The sequence below is a fragment of the Caretta caretta genome, chromosome 6 (genome assembly GCF_965140235.1).
Source record: "Caretta caretta isolate rCarCar2 chromosome 6, rCarCar1.hap1, whole genome shotgun sequence".
NCBI lineage: Eukaryota > Metazoa > Chordata > Testudines > Cheloniidae > Caretta > Caretta caretta.
Window position 1 is genome coordinate 26,650,376 of NC_134211.1, and position 27,984 is coordinate 26,678,359.

General features: G+C 43.3%; 1 protein-coding gene and 1 long non-coding RNA gene across 7 annotated transcripts in view; both read left to right on the forward strand.

Moving 5' to 3' along the window:
• The window catches only part of PTPN5 (protein tyrosine phosphatase non-receptor type 5), a 141,514-nt gene that overhangs the window by 3,799 nt on the left and 109,731 nt on the right, over positions 1 to 27,984 (forward strand). For 4 of the 6 annotated variants that reach the window (XM_075129338.1, XM_075129341.1, XM_075129342.1 and 1 more), the window contains exon 2: positions 25,612 to 25,681. The exons of 1 other annotated variant lie outside the window; for it this stretch is intronic. In XM_075129338.1, coding sequence (XP_074985439.1) covers positions 25,612 to 25,681 — 70 coding nt within the window. Of the gene's footprint in view, positions 1 to 17,592; positions 17,773 to 25,611; positions 25,682 to 27,984 lie in introns of those variants that run through there. One more of the 6 variants, XM_075129336.1, reaches the window with a different exon arrangement.
• LOC142072491 (uncharacterized) lies at positions 462 to 14,581 on the forward strand. Its single transcript, XR_012668886.1, has 3 exons — positions 462 to 524; positions 12,695 to 13,213; positions 13,960 to 14,581. It is a non-coding gene; the product is annotated as an uncharacterized LOC142072491 (long non-coding RNA).

Genomic DNA, 27,984 nt, shown 5'->3' on the forward strand with positions numbered 1-27,984 from the left:
GTTTGGCCAGTAGGGCATAGGGAGTAGTTGCTCTGGGGTCCTTTCCCAGGTCCTTTCAACACCTGATATGACAACTCTTTGTTCTCCATGGTGTGGAGCAGTTTGAGGATGTGTAAATGACAATGAATTGCAGTATACCATGTGCATGTTAGTCGTCCCATCCCTAGGGATCTGCAGCACATTCCTCTGCAAAACCAAGAGGGATCCTTAATAATTAACTTGTATTAATCTCTTGAACTCATTTAAGTCATTCAGTTTTATTTGAAAATGCTTGTTTACTGCATATGCCTTATCTCAGTTGGAAATCTTTTAAAATATCTTAGTCTTGAAATGTAAGAGACATTTATTTTTAATTTGATGTTTCTCTCCCCCAAACTGTTATTTGTGAAATCAGTTGCTCCTGAACTAGAGTTAATTAAAAATCTTATCAGTCGAGAATAGAATTCCATATCATAATAGAGTGCACTTTCCAGACAGATCCTGCACTGTGAAGAGCTACACATACTGGAGGTTTACAATCATGCGTAAGAAACCTCCTACTCGTGATTTTGATTTATAACATCTCAAGGGATCAAAATAAATGTATTCCCTTCAGTCTTTGTTTATTAAATAGCATGTACAATGAGCAAAATCTGCTCTGAAATTCAGGCCCTTATCCTCCACTACTCCCTTCTGCATTGCTGGGGAGGTGCAAAGCAGCCATAAAGCTGAGTTAAACTACTCACGCAGGCTTCTCTTTGAGTAAGGGGATTCTCAGGATGCTGGAGAGGTGTCATAGTGACTCCAAGACACACTCAAAGGCTGGGGCAACTTGAAACGGAGATAAGTGGCACAGGTTCAGAGTATCTGCACAGGGGCTGGGTGGCATCACGGGGTTGTAGCTACAACAGTTCAAAAATTTCTACTATAAGCAGACTTCAGGGCAACACACCTTACGGGATTTGCAAGCCTTCATATTTTGGGTTTTTTGTTTGTTTATCTCTGGCAAAGTTACTGAAATATCCACTGTGTAGATTGCTAGTTGGTGCAGTCTTTCCTTACAATGTTAGTTCTTCAACTGTTTAAGAATTCTGCTATAGATTTAGTTTTGTTTTACTCAGTAGAATTAAGAAAACAACTCAGTAAGTCTAAGATCGTATTGAATGGAATAGTAGACTCAAAAAGTAGCAACACAGGGCCATTTGAATGCAGAGTTACTTGCTACTTTCAGAGCCTGATCCAAAGCCTGTAGAAGTCACTGGAAAAAAAAATCCTCTCCTTGGCTAAGATAGAAACTTCTGTTCCAAAGTAAGGTTTGAGAGTAGCAGTCGTATTAGTCTGTATTCGCAAAAAGAAAAGGAGTACTTGTGGCACCTTAGAGACTAACCAATTTATTTGAGCATAAGCTTTTGTGAGCTACAGCTCACTTCATCGGATGCATAAGTGTCCACAAACAGACTTGCACCAGACTAACTACATTGGTTTTGGAAAGTCAGTTTAGTTTAGTTAAATCATTGCAAGATTTGTGTTACACTAGTTCATAAAATTCAAGAATTGGTCTAACTGGCCTAAAGGGCAGATTCTCATTTACACTAAGGCCCCTTTCAGACCAAAGGGGGCTTAATGTATATGAGAATAAAACTGCATCCAATGAAGTGAGCTGTAGCTCACGAAAGCTCATGCTCAAATAAATTGGTTAGTCTCTAAGGTGCCACAAGTACTCCTTTTCTTTTTGCAAATACAGACTAACACGGCTGTTACTCTGAAACCTGAGAATAAAACTGATATGGATGTGGGGCTTTAGCTGTGCAACTTCTTTTAGGATTAAGATGAGCAGTATTCCTCTTACTGTAGACAATAAAAGGTCCAGTGCTCCCAACTAACATGTGACAAGCATTTTAAGCAATAAGACACAACAGGCACTGCATTTTTGGATGATTACAGCATACCTCCATTGGTATTTGTAAGACACAAGGCAGAAGGCCAAGGAGCTTTAATCACCTGGGAAGTGCTATACTTGCCTTGAAATGCAGTGCCTGGAATGGCTTGCTTCCATTACGAAATGGAATTTAGACATTTATGCAAAAATGGGTATGGAAAAGAGAAAGGCGAATTTACTGTGTATTCTAGACCTGGAGGTGAATCACACTGACAAACTGTCCGAAATTTCATTGTGTGTCAAGACTTAGAGAGAGCTTTCCTAATCATTCAATCATGGAGAAAGTCAAGCCTTGTCTGTACTAGGGATATGTGATAAGTTATACTAGTTAGAAACTTAAAGAAAAGGGAGAAAAATCAGTTTGTCTTCATTATAACAAATGCTTATTCCTGCCCATTACTCCCCCCATTTGTACTGTCTTTTACAGGGAGAAACCACTACTTTAAAGTTTTCACAAGTAGCATAAAATCTTCAGGTTGGAGGAGGAAAGTTAGTGTTGCTTTTGGCTGGTAGCTTATCTCCTTTTAGTCTGAGTCTCTATCTTCTTAAGACAAATGCACACGGAGAAGAGAGAAAAGGATAGCAAGAGACAGGAAGATACAACTTCTGTCTGAGGCTTTAGTTGAGTTATTGGAAGACCACAGGCACAGCACGTGATCCAGTTAGCCACCCCTAGACTTTGGCTTTATTCCCCTGGCTATGGAAAGTGTTTGGCTAAGTTGGTCTGAGATTCCTCTAGCCAGTCTGTTAGAGGCAAGTATTGAGGCCAAGTTGCTCAGCATTGCTTTTGACTTGCCAAACTGGTCACAGCAAGCTGTTACAAGGCTATATTTGTCCTGGTTTGCCACACTGGACTTTTATTACATAGATGATAAAGAAAGGTAAGGGTGGAAATTGACACATTAGGATTGGATAATGGCTTTAGGTGCACATCTTAGGGGTTGTTTAAGACAAACCATGGAATTGGTGATGTCACTTAGTTCCCTCTCTTTAGCTGCTCTGCTCAGAAGCTTTTCAGGATCAGGAAGAAGATTACTGGCATGATTGTAAATCCAGAGGTCCCAGCATCTGATTGTGTTAAGGCCCATGGAGATAGTGATGCTGGTTGAAGTGCTAAGCATGACGCTACCCATAATGGCCCTGCCACCCTGAGTCCATTGCCAAATGATCTCAGTGAAAGCAGTGTCATTAATGGGCAGCCTTGTCCCATCAGGATTACTCAGTAAAATATTTCTAATGATCTGTGCATGGACACTTCCGACCGTGAAAATTCTGGTCTGTTGCTGTATCAATTTTATATCTTCAATATAAGTCTGAAAGATGTCCATTCTTTGATTCCTTTAGTCCAAACAAACCGCAGCTCACCCCATTCTTTTCACCCCACTCTTTCAACAACACATTTGACGTAAGATTGTATATAGTTTAAAATGACCTTCCTTTCACCTACTTTGGACAATTTGAAATGTTAACCAATAGTAGGCTTTAGAAAAACAATACAATAAAACCAACCAAACAACAAAAGCTAATCAAAACCCTCAGTGCAACTCTTAATGTCAGCAGGCTAAATTTTACCCTGGTTTATACTCCTGTGCAGCCACTTGGCTTAATGGATCCAGGTGTGTGCATCTGAGGGCAGTGTTTGGAGAAACTGGTTCACTGGAGATAATCGAGGCTTGGATTAAGGGGGTACAGTTGAAATGAATTAATTAGATTAATGTAGTATATAGAAGAGGGTGCAAGAACTCCTCTTGCCAGGCCTGACCTTGCATTCCTCACAGCATAACTCCCACTTAAAGTCAGTGTAGTCGTTTCCTGTTTTATTTAGCCTCTCATCCTATGTAGGCTCTTTACATCTTCTTCTTATTCTGCTTAGCTTCGCTCACACTCTGCCACTGCTTTTTGTTTGTGGCTGTGATGTAGGAGTCAAATTTGTCCCTAACTTAACTTGTGGTACACTCAGTATAAGTCATTTCATTGCCACAATTTGGTTTTAGGTTTGAAGTATTTCCATTTTACAAGATATTTGAAATCTGTTACAGCAGGGTACATGCAGGTGGAAGCATAGGTGCTGGGGGTGCTGCCGCATTCCCTGGCTTGTTTCCATCATATACAGGATTTACAGTTTATTTCAATGGCTCTCAGCACCCCCACTATACAAATTGTTCCAGCATCCCCAAGTGGAAGTCAAACAAACTGGTAATTGACTCTTCCTCTAGGCCTATTTCAGTGGAACAGTACATGAGGAAAGTACCAGACTAGTTGCCCTCTTCAAGCCCCAATTTGCATTAAGCAACAGTTTTGTTTGTTTTAAATGTGTTGATTCAAAATCAAATAAGGATATCAAAGCGAAAAAGCGTCAGTTTTCCTTGACAATTTGTGCATGTGTAATCTGCTGTCTTTCAGAAGGTTGGTAATCTGTTCTTTGCCATGCGAACTGCAGGATCTTTGGGGCAGAGACTGTCTTTATTGTATGTATGTAAAAGGCTTGCCACATTGGGGCCCAGATCCTGAGCTGAGGCCTATAGGGTGCCACTGCATTACAAATAAATAATAATGTCCAGAAAAGGCAACAGTATTGTAAGTCACTGAGAAAGTACCATACAGTCTCGCCCACTGCAGAGTACTCATTGGGTTAGAATAGTACAGTACTTGTTTTTTGCAGGACATTTGTCCCAGTTCAGATTCATGTTCCCATAGTGATATGCAGGATGCAGCCAAATCCTGTCCCTGTGATTTTGAGTAACTCTTATAAGACCTGATTTAGAAATAATTTGCACATTACGGTTAATATTCTAAATGGAGTGAATTCTGGCATTAACACATTTGTTTTTGTATTCATTTTAGGTTAATTTACTTCTGATAGAATGATCATTGCTAGCCTGATCTCAGGCATTTCTAGTGTATCCATCACTACAGCATTTAGATAGTATGGGTATACCCTTATTTATCCCCATCAAAAAGTTTTCACAGACACAGATATATACATTACCAGGAACTCCTGGTTCTGAAACAGGCTTACCCTAAGGGCATAAGCAACACTCTTGCAATATGGATTGATTCTGATCTGTTGCACAGCAGAAGACAACCAGCACTTTCAGAATAGCCAAGTTAGTCATTGCATTGTAACAAAACCCTGAAGGCACTTTTCCAAAGGCAAGTGAGAATGTGCCATGGGGCTGGCACAGCACATGGGGCTGGCACCCATAAAAAATTGTGGAAGGGCACATCCTTTTTATGGTCTAATACTCATGCAAATGCTGTACTCTGATGTGCCACAGGATCTGTGATTTATTTTGAAAGCTACAATTAAAGCTACTAGTGGGTGATGTGAAGTGCAGATAATGCATCTTCAAAACACATTACCATTTACAGACAACCTCTTTAGGTCTAACTGCTGCACATGGCCTTGCACTGGAATTTTGCTGGTATCACTGGTATATACAGCCGGTATGCTATTTAAACAAGATGAAGCAAACTGTAGTCCCTGTTCATACTCTGGAACATGACACTGGTACAGACCAGTCTGAATCCCATTGCCTAATTCTACCGCTCAGGTGTGTCATTTATATGTCATTAGATTTACACTAGCACTCTCGGTTTGGCTCATAGACTTCTAATAGATCAACTTTCACTGAAAGCACTAAATAGCATTCACAACTCGGATTACAACAAGTCAGCAGTTTGGTGCAAGGTAAGACTATTCCTTTTAAGGAATGGATAGAAGATAGTTTCCCTGAAGTCCCAGAGCCTGGTGCTGCAAGCATAAGATGCTACTGTAGATTTGTCTGAAATAGTAAGTCTCAGAATAACAAGATGTCCTCAAATTTCCACAAGTAAAGTTATTAGATTTGAGAAAAAAATTGATATTGGGCCAGATGCAGCGCTTCTCACCTGTGCAATGCCATTGGGCTAAATTCCAGTCAGTTACACTAGTGTTAATACAGAGTAACTAAGTCAACTTTGCTGGCCCAGATTCTGATCTTATTTATACTGATGCAGTTAGACTGACTGCCTTAAAAACTGTTCTTGCCTAAGATCAGAATCTGGACCACTATTTTAAACATGTATTACATCTTAGGAAAAATAGTAAAAGAGCAAGCTAAGATACATGAATTTTTAAGGTAAACAATATAACAGGGGTTTGTTTCATCGGGGCAAAGAAATCCCCCTCTAATAAAAGTGAAGCTTCAGGTGCAACAGATGTGTGTTGGGGAGCGGGGGTGGAATTGCAATTTCCCATAGTTACTAAACTGCCCACATCATGAAGAAACTGTGTCAGCTGTCACCCTGATCCTGCAGGCTGCTCCATGTGGGTGATCTCTGCATGGTCAGATGTTAACATCAGTGGGGCTCTTTGCAAGCACAAAGGCCGGCCACTGGGGAGCAGTTTGCAAGATTGGGGTCCTATGACAAATGAAAAGGAAAACAGCATACTGCCGGTTGTAGCTCATGTTAAATATAGAGTACAAAAATAACACCACACATGGCAGATTGTTAAGTGTTAGAGGAAAAAAATCAAAGTTAATACTTTCCACTGAACATTCAACGTAGTTAGTGGGTTTAGATTCAACCATTTTTAAAAGTGCAAGAATTACATCTCGAGCTTCCATTTCCTTTCACCTTCATCTTAGGGTTTATACACTAGCATCAACCATGAGGCGTGAATGCAGAAAACAACTTTACAACGCATGTTTCTATTTGTAAGTCGGCAAAGACCAAATCCTCCCATTCTAGTCATACATGCCTATTACCCCAAGAGAGGCAGGAAGACAGGTATATTTGGCGGGGAAACTTAGGGCTTGTCTACACAGGAATATTTACCAGCAAAACTATACCAGCATAATTATAACAGTACAACTCCCTGTGGTGACACTGAGTTACTGTCGTATATATTGTTATAGCAGTAAATTTCCTTGTTTAGACAAGTCCATAAATAGAATCTCCTCCTCAGATGGGGAAGTCATGTCTAAATCCAGAGAAGAACTGCAGCAGAGTCCAGTAGTAATACCAAATACTGGTATGAGAACAAGGACCACCAAGACACGAATATCTTGTAAGAGGCATTTACATTGTACTTTGTTAAACAAAATACAAGAAATTCGGGGACCAAATCTCCACTGCTTTGTATGATGTATATTTATTTAACCATTTTGCACAACTGTAAAATACTCTCCAGTCAGAATGGTTGCCGTTTGCACAGATATGAATACACAGTGTGTTGTCAGTGCAGTGGAGAATCAGGCCCATAACATTTGCACGTCCCCAGTGTGTAAAGCTGAAATCAGCAGACTTAGCGCAAGGTAACAGATCAGAATCTAGCTTGATATTTTGCATTTCCTTTGTCTGGGATGCCAACTCTCTATTCAACTTCAAGGGATCAAAATCAGAGGTGATGTGAATGGTAGTGTAAGTTACATGTCACTAAGGGTTAGATCCATCCTGCAAATGGATGTCTGAGCCGTGAGATGTTCTGCAGGGTGCATGAAAGTAAATTTGTTTTTAAATAAATGTTGAATGATTAGAAGTGAGGGGCATGCGAGGGATGTTGCAGGAGAAGCTACCATGGGAGGCTGAAAGGAGATGTGGAATAATAGAAAAGGAGTACTTGTGGCACCTTAGAGATGAACAAATTTGTTTGAGCATAAGCTTTCGTGAGCTACAGCTCACTTCATCGGATGCATGCAGTGGAAAATACAGTGGGGAGATTTTATATACATAGACAACATGAAATAATGGGTGTTACCATACACACTGTAACGAGAGTGATCAGGTAAGATGAGCTATTACCAGCAGGAGAGCGCGGTGCGGGGGGGACCTTTTATAGTGATAATCAAGGTGGGCCATTTCCAGCAGTTGACAAGAACGTGTGAGGAACAGTGCGGGGTGGGGGGGAATAAACATGGGGAAGTAGTTTTACTTTGTGCAATGACACATCCACTCCCAGTCTTTATTCAATCCTAATTGTGTCCAGTTTGCAAATTAATTCCAATTCAGCAGTCTCTCGTTGGAGTTTGTTTTTGAAGTTTTTTTGTTGAAGAATTGCCACTTTTAGGTCTGTAATCGAGTGACCAAAGAGATTGAACTGTTCTCCGACTGGTTTTTGAATGTTATAATTCTTGACATCTGATTTGCGTCCATTTATTCTTTTACATAGAGTCTGTCCAGTTTGGCCAATGTACATGGCAGAGGGGCATTGCTGGCACATGATGGCATATATCACATTGGTAGGTGTGTAGGTGAAGGAGCCTCTGATAGTGTGGCTGATGTGATTAGGCCCTATGATGGTGTCCCCTGAATAGATATGTGGACACAGTTGGCAACAGGCTTTGTTGCAAGAATAGGTTCCTGGGTTAGTGTTTTTGTTGTGTGGTGTGTGGTTGCGAGTGAGTATTTGCTTCAGGTTGGGGGGCTGTCTGTAAGCAAGGACTGGCCTGTCTCCCAAGATCTGTGAGAGTGATGGGTCGTCCTTCAGGATAGGTTGTAGATCCTTGATGATGCGCTGGAGAGGTTTTAGTTGGGGGCTGAAGGTGATGGCTAGTGGCGTTCTGTTTTTTTCTTTGTAGGGCCTGTCCTGTAGTAGATAACTTCTGGGTACTCTTCTGGCTCTGTCAGTCTGTTTCTTCACTTCAGCAGGTGGGTATTATAGTTGTAAGAATGCTTGATAGAGATCTTGTAGGTGTTTGTCTCTGTCTGAGGGGTTGGAGCAAATGCGGTTGTATCGTAGAGCTTGGCTGTAGACAATGGATCGTGTGGTGTGTTCTGGATAAAAGCTGGAGGCATGTAGGTAAGCATAGCGGTCAGTAGGTTTCCGGTATAGGGTGGTGTTTATTATTTCATGTTCTCTGTGTATATAAAGTCTCCCCACTGTATTTTCCACTGCATGCATCCGATGAAGTGAGCTGTAGCTCACGAAAGCTTATGCTCAAATAAATTTGTCAGTCTCTAAGGTGCCACAAGTACTCCTTTTCTTTTTGCAGATACAGACTAACACGGCTGCTACTCTGAAACCTGGAATAATAGGGAATTTTTAAATAGAGCTGTTTAAAGATTAGAAAGTGATTTGCAGCTCTTTTGGCAAAGGCAAAAAGCATTTTTGTTCTGTTCTTTAATAGCTGTCCAATATTTCTATTTGCTGCAGAATTCTTTTCAACAGTTCTTTTTTTTTTAAAAAAAAAAGAAATATTTGACTCCCCTTTAAATATCATAAATAAGAGTCCTAAAGATTTATTTATTTATTTGTTTGTTTGTTTTTGGAAAATCCCACTATGTGACGATGCTGACCCATCAAAACTCTGGCAGGTGGGGGGCACAACCACCCAGAAAAACAGACGAAACCCTACACATTTAGCAGGACAACCAACTGATTTTTTTTGGTTACAAAAATCATGTTTTTTAAAGTTTGACAACTTTTAAAGACATTTCAAGGTTTAATTTAAAAAAAATCTGTTTTAAAAAGACCTAATTTTGATTGACATTTTTCATTTGAAGTATTTGATCAACTCCAGTTGTATACCTTCTTGCACCTTCTTTCTGGGAGTTTCTGTGGCTACAATCCCTCTTTTGCCTCTAAGCATGTTCCAGACACTAACTTAGAGCCCATCCTGAAAAGACTTATGCACGTGCTTAACTATAAGCAAACAAAATAGTCCCATTCAAGTCAATGTGCCATTCACATTGCTAGAATTAAGCAGATTTGTGTAGGATCAGGGCTGTAGTTGCTTATTGTACAATTGCTTACATCAATCTATTTACCTCTGAACTGGGCCCAAGCATATGGAAATCCTTCTGTTATGAGTTATAGGTATTTGTCTTACCTCTATGGCTTTAAGTGAGCTTATGCCTCAGCTTCTGCTCACCAATCTCCGATCACCCTCTGCTGGTAGAGAGTTTGTGCCTCACTCTCTAGGAATGGCAGGCCCATTCTTGGTGGTTGGGAGTGTGGCCTTTCAGCCCAGCATTAGAGTCCACCCTGTCTGGGATAGCAAAAGGTCAAAGTAAGCAGAAAAACACAGTCATTTGCTCAGCGTTCACCTTGGTCTTGCTCCTTGATGCAGGGAGCCTTCCTACCACCCTCTCTAGAAGCCCTGCAGGTGCAAGCACCAGGCGTCAAACCCACGGTGCTGCTTTCATAGCAAACTTCTTCCTTTTGGTTTTTCTCCAGGTCGCAATCTTTACCGCTTCAATGAAGTGTTTTATTCCACTGAATCTCTTGCCCCTCCCCACAGTTCTTTTCCCTCTTGCATCTTCAGGCCTTGAACAACCTGCACCTCTCCAGGGTTTCTGCCTATTCAGGCCTCCTTTTTCCTCGCCCCCCCCGCCCTTTTTACTAGAACACCCCACTCCTTGCCTCATCCCTGGACTCTTCAGGACAGGGGCAGATGTAGCCTCTTGATTCGATGGGGGCACTATGCTAAGATAATGGGGGTTGAGGGGGGGCGGTAAGGGAATGGGGAGTCCGAAAGGGCCCAGGACTGTGGGGTCTCTACTCTCCCCATGGGAATGGGGGCTCTGCCTTGCATGTGGTCAAGGGCTACTCCCAGTCCCACTTCTCTCTGAGCTCTGGCCCCGCTGTTGGTGAGAGCAGTATCCCCAACCCGGCTCCTACCGCTGCACTCTTGGCCTGGCAGGTCGCCTTGGGCCTGGCGCATTGATGCCAGCAGCAGCAATAATAGGATCTGAGCCCAGCTAGAGTGGGCAAGTCACTCCCTGCACTATCATAGATTCTTAGATATTTAGGTCAGAAGGGACCATTATGATCATCTAGTCTGACCTGCACAATGCAGGCCACAGAATTTCACCCACCACTCCTGCGAAATACCTCTCACCTATGTCTGAGCTATTGAAGTCCTCAAATCGTGGTTTAAAGACTTCAAGGAGCAGAGAATCCTCCAGCAAGTGACCCATGCCCCATGCTACAGAGGAAGGCGAAAAACCTCCAGGGCCTCTTCCAATCTGCCCTGGAGGAAAATTCCTTCCCAACCCCAAATATGGCGATCAGCTAAACCCTGAGCATATGGGCAAGATTCACCAGCCAGATACTACAGAAAATTCTTTCCTGGGTAACTCAGATCCCACCCCATCTAAGATCCCATCACAGGCCATTGGGCCTATTTACCATGAATATTTAACTACCAAAACCATGTTATCCCATCATACCATCTCCTCCATAAACTTATCGAGTTTAATCTTAAAGCCAAATAGATCTTTTGCCCCCACTGCTTCCCTTGGAAGGCTATTCCAAAACTTCACTCCTCTGATGGTTAGAAACCTTCGTCTAATTTCAAGTCTAAACTTCCAGGTGGCCAGTTTATATCCATTCGTTCTTGTGTCCACATTGGTACTGAGCTTAAATAATTCCTCTCCCTCTCTGATATTTATCCCTCTGATATATTTATAGAGAGTAATCATCTCCCCTCAACCTTCTTTTAGTTAGGCTAAACAAGCCAAGCTCCTCGAATCTCCTTTCATAGGACAAGTTTTCCATTCCTCGGATCATCCTAATAGCCTTCTCTGTACCTGTTCCAGTTTGAATTCATCCTTCTTAAACATGGGAGACCAGAACTGCACACAGTATTCCAGGTGAGGTCTCACCAGTGCCTTGTATAACGGTACTAAAACCTCCTTATCCCTACTGGAAATACCTCTCCTGATGCATCCTAAGACCGCATTAGCTTTTTTCACGGCCACATCACATTGGCGGCTCATAGTCATCCTATGATCAACCAATACTCCAAGGTCCTTCTCCTCCTCCGTTACTTCTAATTGATGCGTCCCCAGCTGATAACTAAAATTCTTGTTATTAATCCCTAAATGCATGACCTTACACTTCTCACTATTAAATTTCATACTATTGCTATTACTCCAGTTTACAAGGTCATCCAGATCCTCCTGTAGGATATCCCTGTCCTTCTCTAAATTAGCAATACCTCCCAGCTTTGTATCATCCGCACACTTTATTAGCACACTCCCACTTTTTGTGCCGAGGTCAGTAATAAAAAGATTAAATAAGATTGGTCCCAAAACCGATCCTTGAGGAACTCCACTGGTAACCTCCCGCCAGCCTGACAGTTCACTGATGGTGGGCGCCAAACAGAAGTGGCAATGTGACCTCGTGTGCTGGCCAAATTTGAGTGAGGGGGTTTGCAACCTGGTGCCTGGGTTGCAGCGCACCATTAGAGTGGCAGGACAGAGTATCTCTGCAGATTCCTGGAAGGCAGTTTCCTGTGCCTTCTCTGTCTGCGAATGCCGAACAGAGCCAGGGGGTGCCAAAATCAATCCATCTCACAGTATTCCTGACACCAGCTAGAGTTGTTCGTAAATTTTCATAAGCATTTCAGTTCTTTCCCACCACCAATCATGACACCAATGCCTTGTTTAAATATTTTAAACCAATGGGGCAGGAGCAAGACTGAGGCATGATCTACACAACAAAGTCAGGTCAACGTAAACTGCCTTGTGTCGACCTAATTGTGCATGTGTCTACACTTAAATTTGTCTCCCACTGATGTAAGTGACACATGACAGCGACGCAGCAACACTACCTCCCTGAGCAGCACTAAGCCATGGTTGGTGTAGTAAGGTTGACGCAGTGCGAGTGTAGACACTGTGTTACTTATGTTGAGCCTAACAGGCTTCAAGCAGCTGTCCCACAACGTCCAACACTGGCTGCTGTGGTCACAATTGTGAACTCCACTGCCCAGGGCTCATACTTACCGGAAGCCTCCCCCCACTTTAAATCCCTATAACATTTTTAAATGCCTTTTCCTGATTGTCCAGCTTGGCGAGCACATGTAGCAGCTCTCGTTTATTGTGTGCCTAACTGACCATGCTGGCTACGCACTCCAGATGCTCTCTGACCTGGAGTACAGAGGAGATATTGGATCTCCGGGGCCTGTGGAGAGACGAGTCTGTGCAAGTACAATACGGAGCAGCTGTAGAAACATGGACATTTACGAGCAGATTGCACGGGGGATGCAGAAGAAGGGTACAACAGGGACCAGCAGCAGGGCTGCTTGAAAGCAAAGGAACTGTGTCTGGCACATCAGAAGGCCAGGCAGCCAGTGCTGAGCCACAGACCTACTACTTTTACAAAGAGCGGCAGGCCATACTTGGTGAAGACCCCACTACCACCCCGCATATGGCCGGGGAACAAGGAGAAGGTGAAGGAGGAAGAGGAGCAGGATGGGGGCCTGCATCTAGTGGGTCCAGCTATGCTGTGAGCCAGGACCTGTTTGAACTCCACCGCAGTCCAGTCAGTCGTGGCAGGCGAGCCCGATGCAGTGGAAGGACTCTTGGGTAAGTGTGTAAATGTATTTCCCATTAGAGTGATGGCACCCCCAACTTAACAGGTCACAGCTTTTGACTTTTCATTAATTTACTTGTACTAGAGGAGGTGGCGATACAGCTAAGAGAAGTAGCGTTATCTGCTTTTCATTCCGCTGTAGACTTAGGTAAGGGGGAGCGGGGCGTGCAGAACACTTTGTTTATGTACAATGGAATGTCCCTTGAATCCTCCTGGGAGATCTTAATGGAACTTTCATGGAGGTACTCTGCAATCCTCTCCTGAAGGTTTGTAGGGATGGCTGCCTTATTTCTTCCTCAGTGGTAGGATGCTTTCCCTCTCAAGTCAGTGATAACTTCAGCAGGCACCACTGCAGTAAACAGGCTAGCAGCATACAAGCCTGGGCAGCTTTGGGACATCATCAGCAGCTGTGCTCTCTCTGCCTTTATTACCCTGAGGAGTGAGATATCAGCTAAAATCGCCACTGCCTGTGGAAAATGCTGCCGGTATTCAGAACCATTGCACTACACTCATAGTTTCAGGCAACTGAGCAATTCCTTCCTCATTTCCCTCACCCCGGTGGGCCATACTCACCATGGCTGGAGCTGTGAGTGGTGCCATGCACAAGCAGTCCGAAGCAGAAGTGTCAATAAGCATGTCTAGTTTAGAACTTTAGGGGAGCAAGGGAAGGGAGTTCTGAATCTTAACTTTCACTTTCCATTGTGACCATACTGACAATGACACCTGTGTTTATCTGCAGCTTCTGCTGTTGAGGCCTTGAGGGGCTCCCCCTCTACACCTGTGGAATGCCTGAGCCAGATAAGGAGGAGAAAGAAGAGGACTTGGGATGACATGTTCAATGAGATCCTGCACGCCAGCGCTGCATCAGACTGTGAGCAAAGGGCCTGGAGAGTGAACATTGCAGACAGCATGGAAAAGGAAAGAGCAGAGAGGAGAAAGTCCCAGCAGGAAAAGGAGTGGGAGATGCATCAGGACATAATGGGGCTCCTCCAGCAGCAAACACAGATGCTGTAGGCTCTTATGGACCTACAATCATTGGCTTGCCTCCCTTTGCAGTCCATGGAGAACTTCTTTGCAGCACCTCCCTACACCTTCCATAACATTACACATGACATCAGAGGCCACTGCACTACCCCTACCAGTCCACTCCAGGGGACATTATGGACAATAACAGCTTCTCATACGTTGACCTGTGAAAACCATGGTTACTGTATATGTAGGTAAAATGGACATGAATATTTTTCCCCTTGTTTGGTTATGTTCCATTAATATATTAAGTTTTTAATATATTTGCTTTTAAATAGCACAGATTTTTTTGAACTGGTTTTGTTAGTGAATAAATTCCATTGTTTGGAAAATAATTCGTCTTTATTAGTTCACAACATATGCTGCAAAGTGCCTAGCAATTTTGCAAGCACCCACTTACTTGTTACTGTACAGTGTGACACAACTCATAGGATCAGTGACAAACAGCGTAATAATCATAAATGTGCAGAAAGCACCTCAGAATTAATAGGTGCATTGTCAGTGTTATATTCATAGATTTACACCAAGCACCACACAATTCGTGACAGCCCCCAAAACAGCAGGGCCATGTAAAGCACAGTACACCACAACACATTACTGTGATTCACAGTTAAAGTGCTCTTTCAAAGCCTCCCTGAGCTATGTAGCTCTGCAGTGAGCTTTCCTAATAGCCCTTGTGTCTGGCTGTTCAAACTCAGCAGACAGCTGCTTCACGTCCACCCTGCATCCCGGCAGAAATCTTTCCCCCTTTGCTTCACAGATATTGTGCAGAACACAGCAAACAGATATAATCATTGGGATGTTTTATAATTGAGATCCAAATCTTGTGAGTAAACAACACCAGCATCCCTTCAGTCTACCAGAAGCTCATTCAACTGTCATTCAGCACTACTTGCTGACCCGGTAGTTGAATCTTTCCTTGATGCTGCTGATGTGACTGGTGCACAGCTTCGTGAGCCAGGGGAACAAAGGCTAGGTTGGGTCCCCCAGGATCACTGTTGGCATTTCAACATTGCCAAGGGTAATCTGCTGGTCAGGAAAGAAAGTCCCTGATTGTAGCTTTCTGAACAGTCCTGTGTTCTTAAAGATGTGAACGTCATGCACCTTCCCTGACCAGCCAACCCTGATGTCAGTGAAGTGTCCCTGGTGATCCGCCAATACTTGCATAACCATAGAAAAGCAGCCCTTTCTGTTGATGTACTTTTTGGCAAGGTAGTCAGGTACCAAAATAGGGATATGCGTGCCATCTGTTGCTCCACCACAGTTTGGGAACCCCACTGTTGCAGACCCATCCACTATGTCATGCATGTTGCTGAGAGTTACAGTCCTGTGTAGCAGGAGATGATTAATAGCCTGCACATTTGCATGACAACAGCCCCTACAGTGGATTTTCCAACTCCAAAATGATTTCCCGCTAACTGGTAGCTATCTGGCATTCCAAGTTTCTACCATGCAATCACCACTTGCTTCTCCAGTATCAGTGGAGCTCTCATTGTGGTGTCCCCTGCTCTGGAGGGCTGGCAAGCTTGGCACACAGATCTAGGAATGTGGCCTTGCACATCTGAAGGTTGTGCAGCCACTGCATGTCATCCCAAGCCTGCATTATGATGCGATCCCACCAGTCAGTGCTCATTTCTCAGGCCCTGAAGAGGTGCTCCGCCATCTGCAGCTGTTTTGTGAACACTACCAACAACCTTGAATTGTTTCTCGCTGTGTCCCACAGCAGTCTGTTCTCCATGGAATTGTCATGTTCCCGGTTTATTTGGTTTTTCTTATGACTCTGCAAACACCAGAGGATTGTGTGTCCTGTGCTTGCAGTGCTCATAGCAGAACTGCAGATCCGTGCAGGCTCCATTCTTCTGTCATAGATAGTGGACAGCAAGGAGGGCAGCACGGGTTCATGGAATTTTTCTAAAAGATGCAAAAATTATGGAATATAGATGACATTCTGGGATGGAGACAGTTGCATGCTAGGAAGTTGAGCCCTTGCTTCCAGTCACTCCTACGTGACTCATTTCTGCTTTATCATGAATTGCCAAAACTTCCCAAAAGATACTGCTATGGATGGTTGCACACTGGGATACGTACCCATGGTGCACTACACTGTACATCGACCCAAGCTCTCCTGGTGAGTATGCCCAACTCCATCACAAGGAGCCAAGTATGCATGCACACAAGCAATATACCAACTGTGGTGGCTTCGTGCTGGCATAACTTGTGTCAGCCAAAGTTTGTAGTGTGGCATGGCCTGAGTATATGTCATCACTGCAGAACTAACTCAGGCATTGCCCCAATCCCTCTCTTGTCCACACACAAAAACCTCTCACCTGAGTTTGTAGGGAGGATGCAGGCTAAACCACATGCGTGCTGCTAGTCCTCCAGTGCCTTCCCATAGTTCCCCCTGTGTGCTCAGAAAGACATACAAGTTCTACCACAGGCCACTGGGAAAGAAACATGGAGTGACTCGTCTTACTGCAGCACAAAGAAATATGGGATGTGCCCCCAGAAGTCCTCGCAGCACACATGGGTGAGGACACAGTAATTCAGGTTAGGGCTTTGCAGTGTGGCTACTCACCCCTGGGGCAGGCTAACCTGAGTGCTCAGACCCGCTGCCGATCATCTGAGTTAACTCCGCAGTGAAGGCTTACCTGACTTGGATTATAGACTAGGATGTTATATGACAAGCACAGGACAGAGGTAAACCTTTTCCTGAGGTTGCCACCCTACTTGAAATTCATAGGAAAGTCCCTACATTTACAGAACTGATTGAGGCCCTTTGTGCTATGAAGCAGATTATTTTAAGTTGTGGGCTGAAATCCTAGCTCCACTGAAGTCAGTGGCAAGATTCCCATCCAGATTCTTGATTTTCTACCAGCCCAGCTCAATAGGGATGAAAATTGTTGTTCCCATCTAATAGATGTTTGGTGGCTCCTCAGTGAGGGGGGGAAGCTCACCCTGTAGATACAGATAGGACTTCATTACAAGGTTGTCTGGCTGACACCTTTTACTAGCACTAAATCCATGCATGGTTTATTTTTAAAACTGAACTGTATGCTCACGTGAAAAGTATTTACAAATGTGTTCATTAAGGGTATGTCTACACTGAATTAAAAGACCTGTGGCTGGCCCTGGTCCAATGACTCGGGCTCGAAGGTCTCAGGCTGCAGGGCTAAAAATGGCTGTGTAGACGTTCAGACTCTGACCAAAATACAGACTCTTTAGCCTGTGTTCCTGCAATGAGATGCATGCAGGCACACCCCTACACCTGTGCAGAACCCCATTAATGACAATGAGACTGCGTGGGCATCAGGTTATGCTTTCCTGCTTCTATTGCAGGATCAGGGTAATTGGACAAGCCAAGATGCTTATAGCACCCCAAGTATCTTGGTTCCATCAGCTCCTGCAGGAGAGAAGATGTTTTGCCAGAAATGTTGATTACCGCCGTACCTTAGCTCCTGAATACATAATGCTGTGTTTGAATGTACTGCAGCCTCACAAAATTCTGCTCACTCGATTTTTTTTATGGGTAAGTAAAATATAATTAATATTTCCTCCAGCATCGTCTGCCATTCTGCTGAAAGGGAGTCGTTTGGTGCCTGGGCTAGTAAATTTTGCTGATGGTTTTGCAAAGCTGATTTACTATTAAAACAAGAAGGATTTGCTCCCTCTCTCTTGTAAATCTTTACTTGCCTTGACTTGTTGAATATTGTTTTCTTTAGCATAGCATCTCCCAGTCAGACCTGCAATAACATCTGTTCTATAATTTTTTGTTTCTGTAACAATGCACTCTGCTAGCCTGGGGCCAGGGATTCTCCATCTCATCGAGAAGCTGAGCCTTACTACTGTCAGTACGAATCACTGCCACCATTCTGTTACAGTCACTGACCATTGTGTCTTGTTCTTTAAGTTTGAGAATGGCAAGCAAGGGAGGTGGAATGGTTTCAGCTAATTGGCTTGTTTAAGTCCCTCTTAAACATGGAAATCAGAGAACATGAATGTTTACAAGATGAAACTCTGGGAGAGCCATGAATTTCTGAAACTGTGGATGTGATTTTACCTTGTTGTGAAGCTGTGGGAGCTCCGTTAATAGCTGTGACAAATCCTGTGACTAAAAAGCATATAACTACTTTAGCTTTAGTTTATTCTGCTGCAGCCATCCACTTGTGCCTTTGAAAATCTTCCCCCTCTATTCTATTAAACTCAGATCTGCAAATGTGCCCAAGCACCTAACCCCGGGGCTGGTCTACTTACTAGCTGTATGTAAACCTAAGTTACACTACTTCAGTTACATAAGTTATGTAACTGAAGTCGACGTAACTTAGGTTGACTTACAGCGGTGTCTACGGGAGATGCTCTCCTGACGACTTACCTAACTCTTCTTGGGGAGCTGGAGTACCTGAGTCGATGGGAGAGCGCTCTGCGATCAACCTAGCGGGTCTTCATCAGACAGACCCGCTAAATCGACACCACTGCATCGATTGCAGCAGTGCCGATCGAGCTGTGAGTATAGACATGCCCCCAGACTTAGGCACCTAAGTCCCAGTTTTAGGCTCCACTGTGATCCACAGAACTCCTCTTCAGCTGCTGCCAAACCCTATCGGTGCCTAAACTCACTCGGCGCCTAAAAGTTTTTGCAGTAAATGTTCCCTGGGCTCCTAAGTTTCAGTCTCCTGGCATGCACACCGCTGCCTGATGGTATGTGTTGGGGCCTCTATCTCCCAACTAAGCCCCAGAGCAGTCTATGAACCAGGGGAAGACAGGTGTTTGCCTGATCCAGCGGGGCCTGATCCAGTGGGCATGCTCATATGTATTGGGTCCCATTTGAAAGTGGGCTGCTGGAGAAAGAGGAGGTGGAAGTAGTGGTCTTATCACTTTTAGCCCTGTGCTTGGAGCACTCATGTGGGATTTGATACACCCAGGTTCAATTCCCCACTCAGGCAGCAGGCGAGAAAGGATCTGAACAGGAGTGCTCTAACCCTGTGGTTCTCAAGCAAGGATACATGTACCCCTGAAGGTACGCAGAGGCCTTTTAGGGCATACATCAACTCATCTAGATATTTGCCTCGTTTTACAACAGGCTACATAAAAAGCACTAGCGAAGTCAGTACAAACTAGAATTTCATACAGACAATGACTCGTTTATACTGCTCTATTTACCATACACTGATATGTAGGTACAGTATTTATATTCCAATTGATTGATTTATTATTATGTGGTAGAAATTATGTGGTAGAAATGACAAAGTAAGCAGTTTTTCAGTCACAGTGTGCTGTGTGTGATACTTTTGTATTTTTATGTCTGATTTTGTAAGCAAGTAGTTTTTAAATGAGGTGAAACTTGGGGGTAACACAAGACAAATCAGACTCCTGAAAGGGGTACAGTAGTCAGAAAAGGTTGAGAGCCACTGGTCTAACCACTGAGCTATGGCATATTCTGGTAATCTTGCCTGTTGAAGATTAAAGAAAACGTGAGAATGACTTTGTAGCCTGGTGGTTTGGGCACTTAGGTTGGAGATCCTGGGTCTAGTCCCCCTGCTCCAATTGCTTTTTCATTATCTGTCCTCAGTGGAACAACTTCAACAGGAAAGACTGAGGGAGCCTCCCCCGCCAATTAAAATGTCCCACAGCTCAGTGGTTAGCACACTCTCCTGAGAGGTGGGTGACTCCTATTCATATAATTTTTCTCCCTCAGGCAGAGGGGAAGCTTGAACTGGAGTCTCTCTCATCCCAGGTGAATGCTCTAGCCACTTGGCTAAAAGTTATAAGGTGGGTGACATCCCTAGAACTACCTTCTCCTCTTCTGGCCACTTTGGGGAGGGGGGCGTGCCACGGGCGGTGTGAGGCAGGAGCTTCACTCATTCTCACAAGTAAGGACTGAAGTGCCAAAGCCATCTGACTCCAGCAGAGCGTTTCTGGTTTCACAAGCAGAGATAGGCACCTCCCTGCAGCCCAGACTTAGGCTCCTATCTCCAGTGAGAGGAGTGGGGCTTAAAATGTACTCCTCTCCTGGGCTTTTCCTATTAGTTAGCTTAGGCAGCGGGGCCACTGACAGCGCATGGTTATGGGGGCCACTGACACATGATCCCTGCAGGCACAAGGTGCTGGAGGGGTCTTGGGGGAGGCTGCTGTCCTGGTGGGGCAGAACAGAGACCCCTGGCTAGGGCTGCAAGAGGAGGAGGAACACAGCCCCCAGCAGGAGCCATTCAGTAGAGGAGTGACCTCCCCCAATAGTAATGGGCTTGTCCAGGTCATTTGACACCCTACAGAAAATTAAATTAAAATAAAATAGATACAAATCCAGAAAAAAAGGTAAAATATAAAAATAAAATTTTCCATCAACATTAAAAAACTAAAAATTGAATTCTGACATGCCTGCCTATAACATATTTTGTTCATCTTTAGTATTCTGTCCCTCTCAATCACATGCACTGTAATGTAGTCTCGTCCTTTATCTCTTTCCAGCCCTAAACGTGCTGTACAATTGTGTAGTATGGTTGGTTAACAAGGGAGTAGTAATGAGTTACAGTGTGTTTCGCCTCCAGATTGCTGGTGTATATCCAGCTCAGATTGTCAATGGCCAAAGTTTGTTACCATCTGATGGATTCTGAGTAGTCTCTCAGTCCACTTCTTCAGTGGAGACATCACAAAACATCCTGATTACAATTGGTACCGATTGCCTCCCTATTGGCTGTCTCAGCAGAGAAGGCTAAGGACTGGATAAGCTTGGAGACAAAACTAACCCCTCATCTCTGGAAGTGGTCCCTTTGGGTCAGGGTCGAGGCATGTTCATAGAGGTAATATGAAAGAGCTTTCATGCTGTCTGCCTGTTCTGTGGGCAAGGCCTTGACAGCCCAAGTGAGTAAGGAATGACTATCACAGTCACTGACTGAAGCCAGAGCCAGGATCTGGTCCCTCTCCAAAACTAGTACATGGACCATACAGTAGGACATATAGACTGTTCACTTTTGCCTGCAAATACAGTTTTTTAAAAAATTGGATTTTCCCACCTAAATATCTAAAAATCTCCTGACTCTGTCTCCTGGCCATTCTGGCTACAACTCTCATGTCTTTATTTTTCAGCTGCCACAGTTATATCTCTCCACTCATCTGACCATGTCTCTCATCCCTTCCATCTGCTTCTCTTATCCCCCTCTAGCCCCAGTTGTCCTCTCCACTCTCCACTGTGTATCTCTTTCACTCTCACAAAGTGCAAAGATCCTGATAACAATACTTTGGAGTAAGGAAAATAGAGGCTCTAAGAATTCCCCCCCCCCCAAACATAGAATTACAAACTGCAGACTTTTTGTCCCTCAAATCGTTTCAAATTAGCAACATGAGCAGCAGTAGCTAGTGGAGATGGTTTCAGTAAAGATGGATGTTCCCATCAAGTAAGAGGCAGTGTGAACCTAGATGCTGTAAAAGTGCCTATATTTTTGGCTTCTGGAGACTCAGACACAGCAGATTGTCCATAACCACAGTAATCAGCTCAGCTGTGAAAAGTCTCTTGTTATGCAGAGCATAGAATTAGTGGCAGCTGATGGTAGCAACAGATGCAAGTAGGTAGGCAAAGACAAGAAGAAGAGTGGATATTAGGAATGCAGTTCAGAACCTCAGAAAAGATTACAATTATAGTGGTAAATCAGAGGTGTGGCAAGATGCAACATGAACACACAACCAAATAATGCAGGGCACTGTACAACCTACCATAAGTCAAGCCACCAGTGTGATATCATCTGCTGATGGATAAACTTTCATACACATAGAGTAGAACTGTTGCTATTTAGCAGACTGATGCTTACACTTTTCGGCTATCTGCCTGGTTTTTGGGAAGGTAGGTGGGTATATAGTTAACTACAGTTATTTCATAGAAAGAGAGTGAGTGATGTCCATGCCCTCTGACACTAATTATTAAACTGAACTGTCTTCCTGGTTTCTGAACTGGTGAGTAGAAAATTTGGGCTAGAAATTGGCTGTACAAGTGCTGCAGTGTGCAGTTTCTTTAGTGCTTAATCGAATTATGACATCTGTTGGTCTTTGTCCTTCAAAAGTTCATTCAGTGGGCTAGAAGTAGCAGGAAGGGACAGGTGCTGCTGGTGGGCTTTAGTAGTTACGATAATTTTTCTCAGGTTGGTAACCAACAGCAGCTCATGTCAGCACGAGTAGAAGTAGTGATAGCTTGCCACTCCTGCTCAGACTTGGCTGATAAATGCTGAGCGTATGAGAGTGGGTGCTGTAGCACTGTTTGTGGCCAATTTCCCTCTTGTGAGTGCCTCTTCGTTATGTTTGACATTTTTGAGACTGAGCTTTGTTACAGACTACGACAGTGAATTGGGGAGCTGAGACTTCATTGAGATTTGGAAAACACCAACCAGTGGGAAAAAATGGATTTAGTAGCCAGTTCTTTAGGGACTTTGAGATGGGATGAAATGAGATTAAAGGTTATAACAGAATAGTCAAACAACATTTTTCTCTGTGCCTTTCTTTCCTGTTATACCACTTGAGGGTATGAATATGACTTTTTCCCATTCTGATCATGAGATCAAAGCCCGAACCAGTGTTTGGAAAATTTATTGAACCTGAAATTATCGGTAGTGGGCTCTCAAAGTGATTCTAGCCAAGACAATTAATGAAGTATTGACCTTTAAAATGGCATTTTACTGGATATGATTGTCATGTTACTTTCTTCCTCACTTCAGTTGCTACATGATTTTAGCAGCTGATATCTCACAAACTGCTGAAGTTAGAGATTAATCCTTATACCATTAGAAAGCTAAGATCTAGTGCTGTCATCAGATGATGTAAAAGCATTGCTTGCTAGTCTTGGTGATATGTAAGATATTGGATGTTAAAACTGTCATTGGTCCTTCACTCTAGCAAGGTTTTTTGACACTTGTCCAAGAATAAGTCTCAGCTTCTAAGTAGCTTAACTAAATGTAATAAAAGGTAATTTCAAAAGTGACCCAAAATGAAGCTTGAGCCCGTTCTCATTGAATTTAGTGGCAAAACTCCCATTGATACCAGTGGGAGCAAGATCAGGCCCCAAATGGTAGTTTGCTGATGCCAGGCCTTGCCATGTGTATTAGGTACTTCCCTGTCTGAAAGGATCTTGAAATGTGGCCAACTGGCAAATCCCACTGTTATGTAGTGATATGCTTTCTAACTAGTGCCAATATTTTTTTATTGCAGTCAGCTCACTTTGTTTTTGGTGCTACTGTTTTCCTGGAAAAATTCATCAATATTTGAAAAAAAAAAGCCCAACGGTAATGTGAATAGACTATATGGGTACAGTAGTGATATGCTGATATTTTTGTGTACTGTATTAGTCAAATTAAGGGATCCAATTCTGATATCTTTATTCATGTGGAATAGCACCTTATTTTGCAAATTGATTTCAGTGGGGTTTAGCACTGATTGATTTCAGTGGGACTCCTTGCTCCCAATAGGAGTTTTGCCATTGACTTTGATTTCAGTGGGTATTAGGTGCCCAAGTGTCTGTAAATCCCACCCTGAGGTGCTGATCCTGCAAGGTATTGAGCACCCTCATTTCCCTGTGAAGAGAGTGGGAAAGGAGGACACTCAACACCTTCCAAGATTGGTCTAAATGTTGCCTTTTATTGTTACTTTAAAGTGTCAGAAACCAGTTAAAAATCCTTTGTTCCTTTTTTGTTACTTAAGATAGAACTTAATGTGATTAAGGGTAGAGGAATCTGGCCCATTAGATGCAAATACTAGTGACTTTAACAGATCTGATTATGTCTAAATCTTAACCTGCTTAGGGATGGAGTTGCTACTTAAAATCAATTTATTCTGTGTATAAAGTTAGTCAATTTCAGGAAGCCTATTTATGGAGAGACAGTTTCCCAAACCAAGAGTTGAGTCATTCTAACCACAATTTAAAGCCTGTCATGCATCAAGGAGTGAAAGGAAGAAGAGTTTGGTTTATAATATGATTTCTAGTCAATAATCTTCACTCTAGGAAGGCAACAATCCTGCCTTGCGAATGCTATGGGTGCTGACTTTAAGGGGTTTTTCATGCAGGTCCCCACATCTGTACTCTAGAGTTCAGAGTGGGGAAGGAACCTTGACAGTCCAGCATCACATAGGAAGTCTTTAGGAGAGGGCAGTCCTGAACCCAGGACTCTTTCTGAGTGCTAGGCTAGCACACCAGCCACTGGACTATCCTTCTTTAAATAAGAAAATGGCAAAACTCTCACTGACTTCAGGATTGGGCCATAGAGTTCTTTCCTTGTTCTGTCGATAAACAATTTGAATGTTGGCCATGCTGCCCCCACCATGAGCACAATGATGAATATTTGATGAGTTAAAGTGTTTAGACAGTAAACAGCTTGCTGGGAGCCCGGTTCAGTAAATTGCTTACCATTTCCTGCAAGGGGCTGAGTGCCCTACATTCTTATTGGCGATGCTGGGGTGCTCAGCACCTTACATGCTCAGCCCTTGCCTATGAATTTGAAACTGTAAAATCTTTTTTTACAAAAACACTATCAAGATTCCAGCAAAATAGAGTATAGCACATATAAATATTACAAACAGCCCAATACCACTTCTGTCAAGTATAAAATATACCATGAATGCAAAAGAGCCCTGCTATGACATGGACTTTATATTTCATAAGATGTCTCAATGGTATGCCGTGTATATGGCTCTGATCCTCTCCATTGATGCCAATAAGAGTTTTGCCATTGACTGTGATTTCAATGGGAGTTAGACACCTAATTTCTTTTCTGAATCCCACCCTGAGGTGCTGAGCATCCTCACTTCCCTTTGAAGAGAGTGGGAAAGGAGGACACTCAGCGCCTTCCAAGATTGGGCCAAATGTTGCCTTTTATTATTATTATTATTATTCTTATTTATTATTATTTCAAAGTGTCAGAAACCAAATAAAAAATCCTCTGCTTTGTGCTATCCTCAAACAAACAAAAACCTGAACCAGAAGCTATATTAATTTCAACCTTTTTTTAAGAAATATGTTATATAAAGACATTGCCTCCTGGACTAAAACCCTGTATCGTGTATATTGTGTTTCAGCAAGTAATGAACTGTTTTGCTGAAGTATAATTAGGGATTTATAATGGAAACGCTGGTACAACCTTAACTATCCCATTGCAAATGTGACACTATTAATTAAGGGATCTCTGGGGTGCAGTACGCTCCTTGGTGAATTAGCCTGGTGGAAATTTATTGGCAATTTGCAAATTGGTTTCCAGTTTTGTTTTTAGCTTTTCCCTCTTATTACTGTACAAAGGAATTTTGATTCAGATAATTTGAGATTCTGTTTTACTTTACATTTCTCTTTCATCTCCGCTAAAGAGCACTCTCCCTCCCCTTTTTTTCTTCCATGCCTTAGGTGAGGGCTGTGGCATCTGATGATTCAGCTGGGGAAATCCTGGAGATGTGGTATAATGACTGTATCCTTGGTAAGTCTATTTAGTGCCTGTTTAGTATTGTAGGAGATTATTGCCCTGACCTCAACAACAGGCCAAATTCTGATCTCAACTCCACGTATAAATCTGGTATAACTCCTTTGAATTAAGAAGAGTTACTCCCCATTTACACTGGTGTAATTGAGATCAGATTCTTGCCCAGTAGCATTGTGTAACTGGTACCTAGCATTTATTCTATTAGCAGACCTAGAGTAAGATATAAATAGCTTATTAATGCATTGTGTGTGTGTGTGTGGGGGGGGTTAGATTGCCTCCTCCCATAGAAAACCCTCTGGAGGGGGATGAAGTTGGAGAATGAAAGACCACAACATTCTTTTTGTGGAGTTTCCTCTGAATCAGCTTGTGAGGTGGTGTCCGACCTCTCCCTTGTGGCCTCAGAATATGTGCTGATACTGTGAGGTCCCCGTGGATCTGATGGAAATCACTGAAGGCCGAGGTTTATTTGTACACTGTCACTGTGCGTTCTCACTGGCTTTTGAGTCCCCAGCCCTCCCTCAGCACCCTGTCAGCAGTGCACAGCTGCCTGCCTGCCTGCCATTTTCAGTCCTTCCACAGGGGTTTTCATAATGTGGAGAACTCAATTTACTTTTAAGTAGATTCCCCATTAGGCTGGTGAGTGAATGCTGTCTGCAGCCCACACCATTCCCATGCATGGATTTCCTCACCCTATAGAAAGGTGGGGGTCATGCAGGAAGAGTGGCAGCCCATCTCTGCTCAGAAAGGGAGCCACCCACTCTAAGGGAGGATTCTCTCTGCTCAGCAGTCTTACCAGGAAAATCTGTCCCTGTGTTATTCTGATACACAATTAGTACTTTAAGGATGGCTTTATCATGATTTGAGCCAGTTTTTTCCAGACCTCCTGTATCACCAAGAATTTTGTTTCCTTTTTCAGCATGATATAGGATTTTAATCATCCTACTGAAAATATTTTGTACCCCTTATGGCTTGCCTAGGCATAGAGTTATTCTTGAAAAACTATATGTGGATACTCTTATCCAGAGTAAGAGTCCCTTCTTCCAAAATATCTTAATCCACTTTGGAAGTGGATTAAGCTAAACCAGAAAAGGCACTCCTATTCCAGAATAAGAGTGTTCACATGGAGTTATTCTGGAATAGTTATTCCATTTTAAATTCACACCCTACCTTATTCTGGAATAAATTTAATGTGTAGACAAGCTCTTAGATGCTTATAAACCCCTGGAATGCCTTAAACCAGGGGTTCTCAACCTTTTTCTTTTTGAGGCTCCCCCAACGTGCTATAAAAACTCCACGGCCCACCTGTGCCACAGTTGTTTTTATATAAAAGCCAGGGCTGCTGTTAGGGGGTAGCAAGCAGGGCAATTGCCCGGGGCCCCACGCCACAGGGGGCACCACAAAGCTAAGTTGCTCAGGCTTCAGCTTCAGCCCCTGATGGTGGGGTTCGGGGGCCTCGGTTGCAGCCCCATGAGGCGAGGCTTTGGCTTTCTGCCCTTGGCCCTATCAAGTCTGATGTCAGCCATGGTTGGTGGACCCCCTGAAACCTGGTCACGGCCCCCCCCAGGGGGCCTCGGACGTCTGGTTGAGAACCATTGACTTAAACTATGACTGTACTGATGAGTGTAGAAAAAATTCCTCCTGCATTGTTGAGGTTAGATATTTCAAAAGAGCTTGGCTTGTATTCTGGCACCTAAATGAAGAGCCTAAATTTTTCAACGCCGTGCAATCACCACTGTTTTCAGTGAGAGTTGTTGGGTGCTGAGCACTTTCTGAATACCTGATCATTTCATTTAAGTGCCTACTTAGGGAGTGAACTCTTTTGAAAAATCTGGCCATTATAATGACTGGCCTCTTAGTAGTGGGACCATTAAAATGCATCACTTCACAACCATCATACCTCCCCAGGCAGTTTTACAGCCCCCCCAGCCCCGAAGACAGGCACAGATGCTCATTAGCCATGGAAGCTATTTTTGTTTAAATTTTAGCAAGTTACCCCAGCCAGGCACTCACTTAGGAATGGCATATCCTCTTCGCTATGGGCACACTGTGATAGGGTTGGTTGCTACGTGGATAAATTTGACTAGCAACTCTTAAACTCAACTAATGTTCTTTGGAAGCATGAAGGGCCACTGGCTACCTACACTCTTGCCCCTCTGTTGGGAGGTCATTGTGCTCACTCATTTCAATAGGAAGTAAGAATCAAGGGATCATGCACCCACAGTCATGTGTGCTGGCAATAGAGTCTTCAGAAAGATATTTACGTAAGAATCAGGCAGTTAGTCCAGAGTGTAATGGTAATT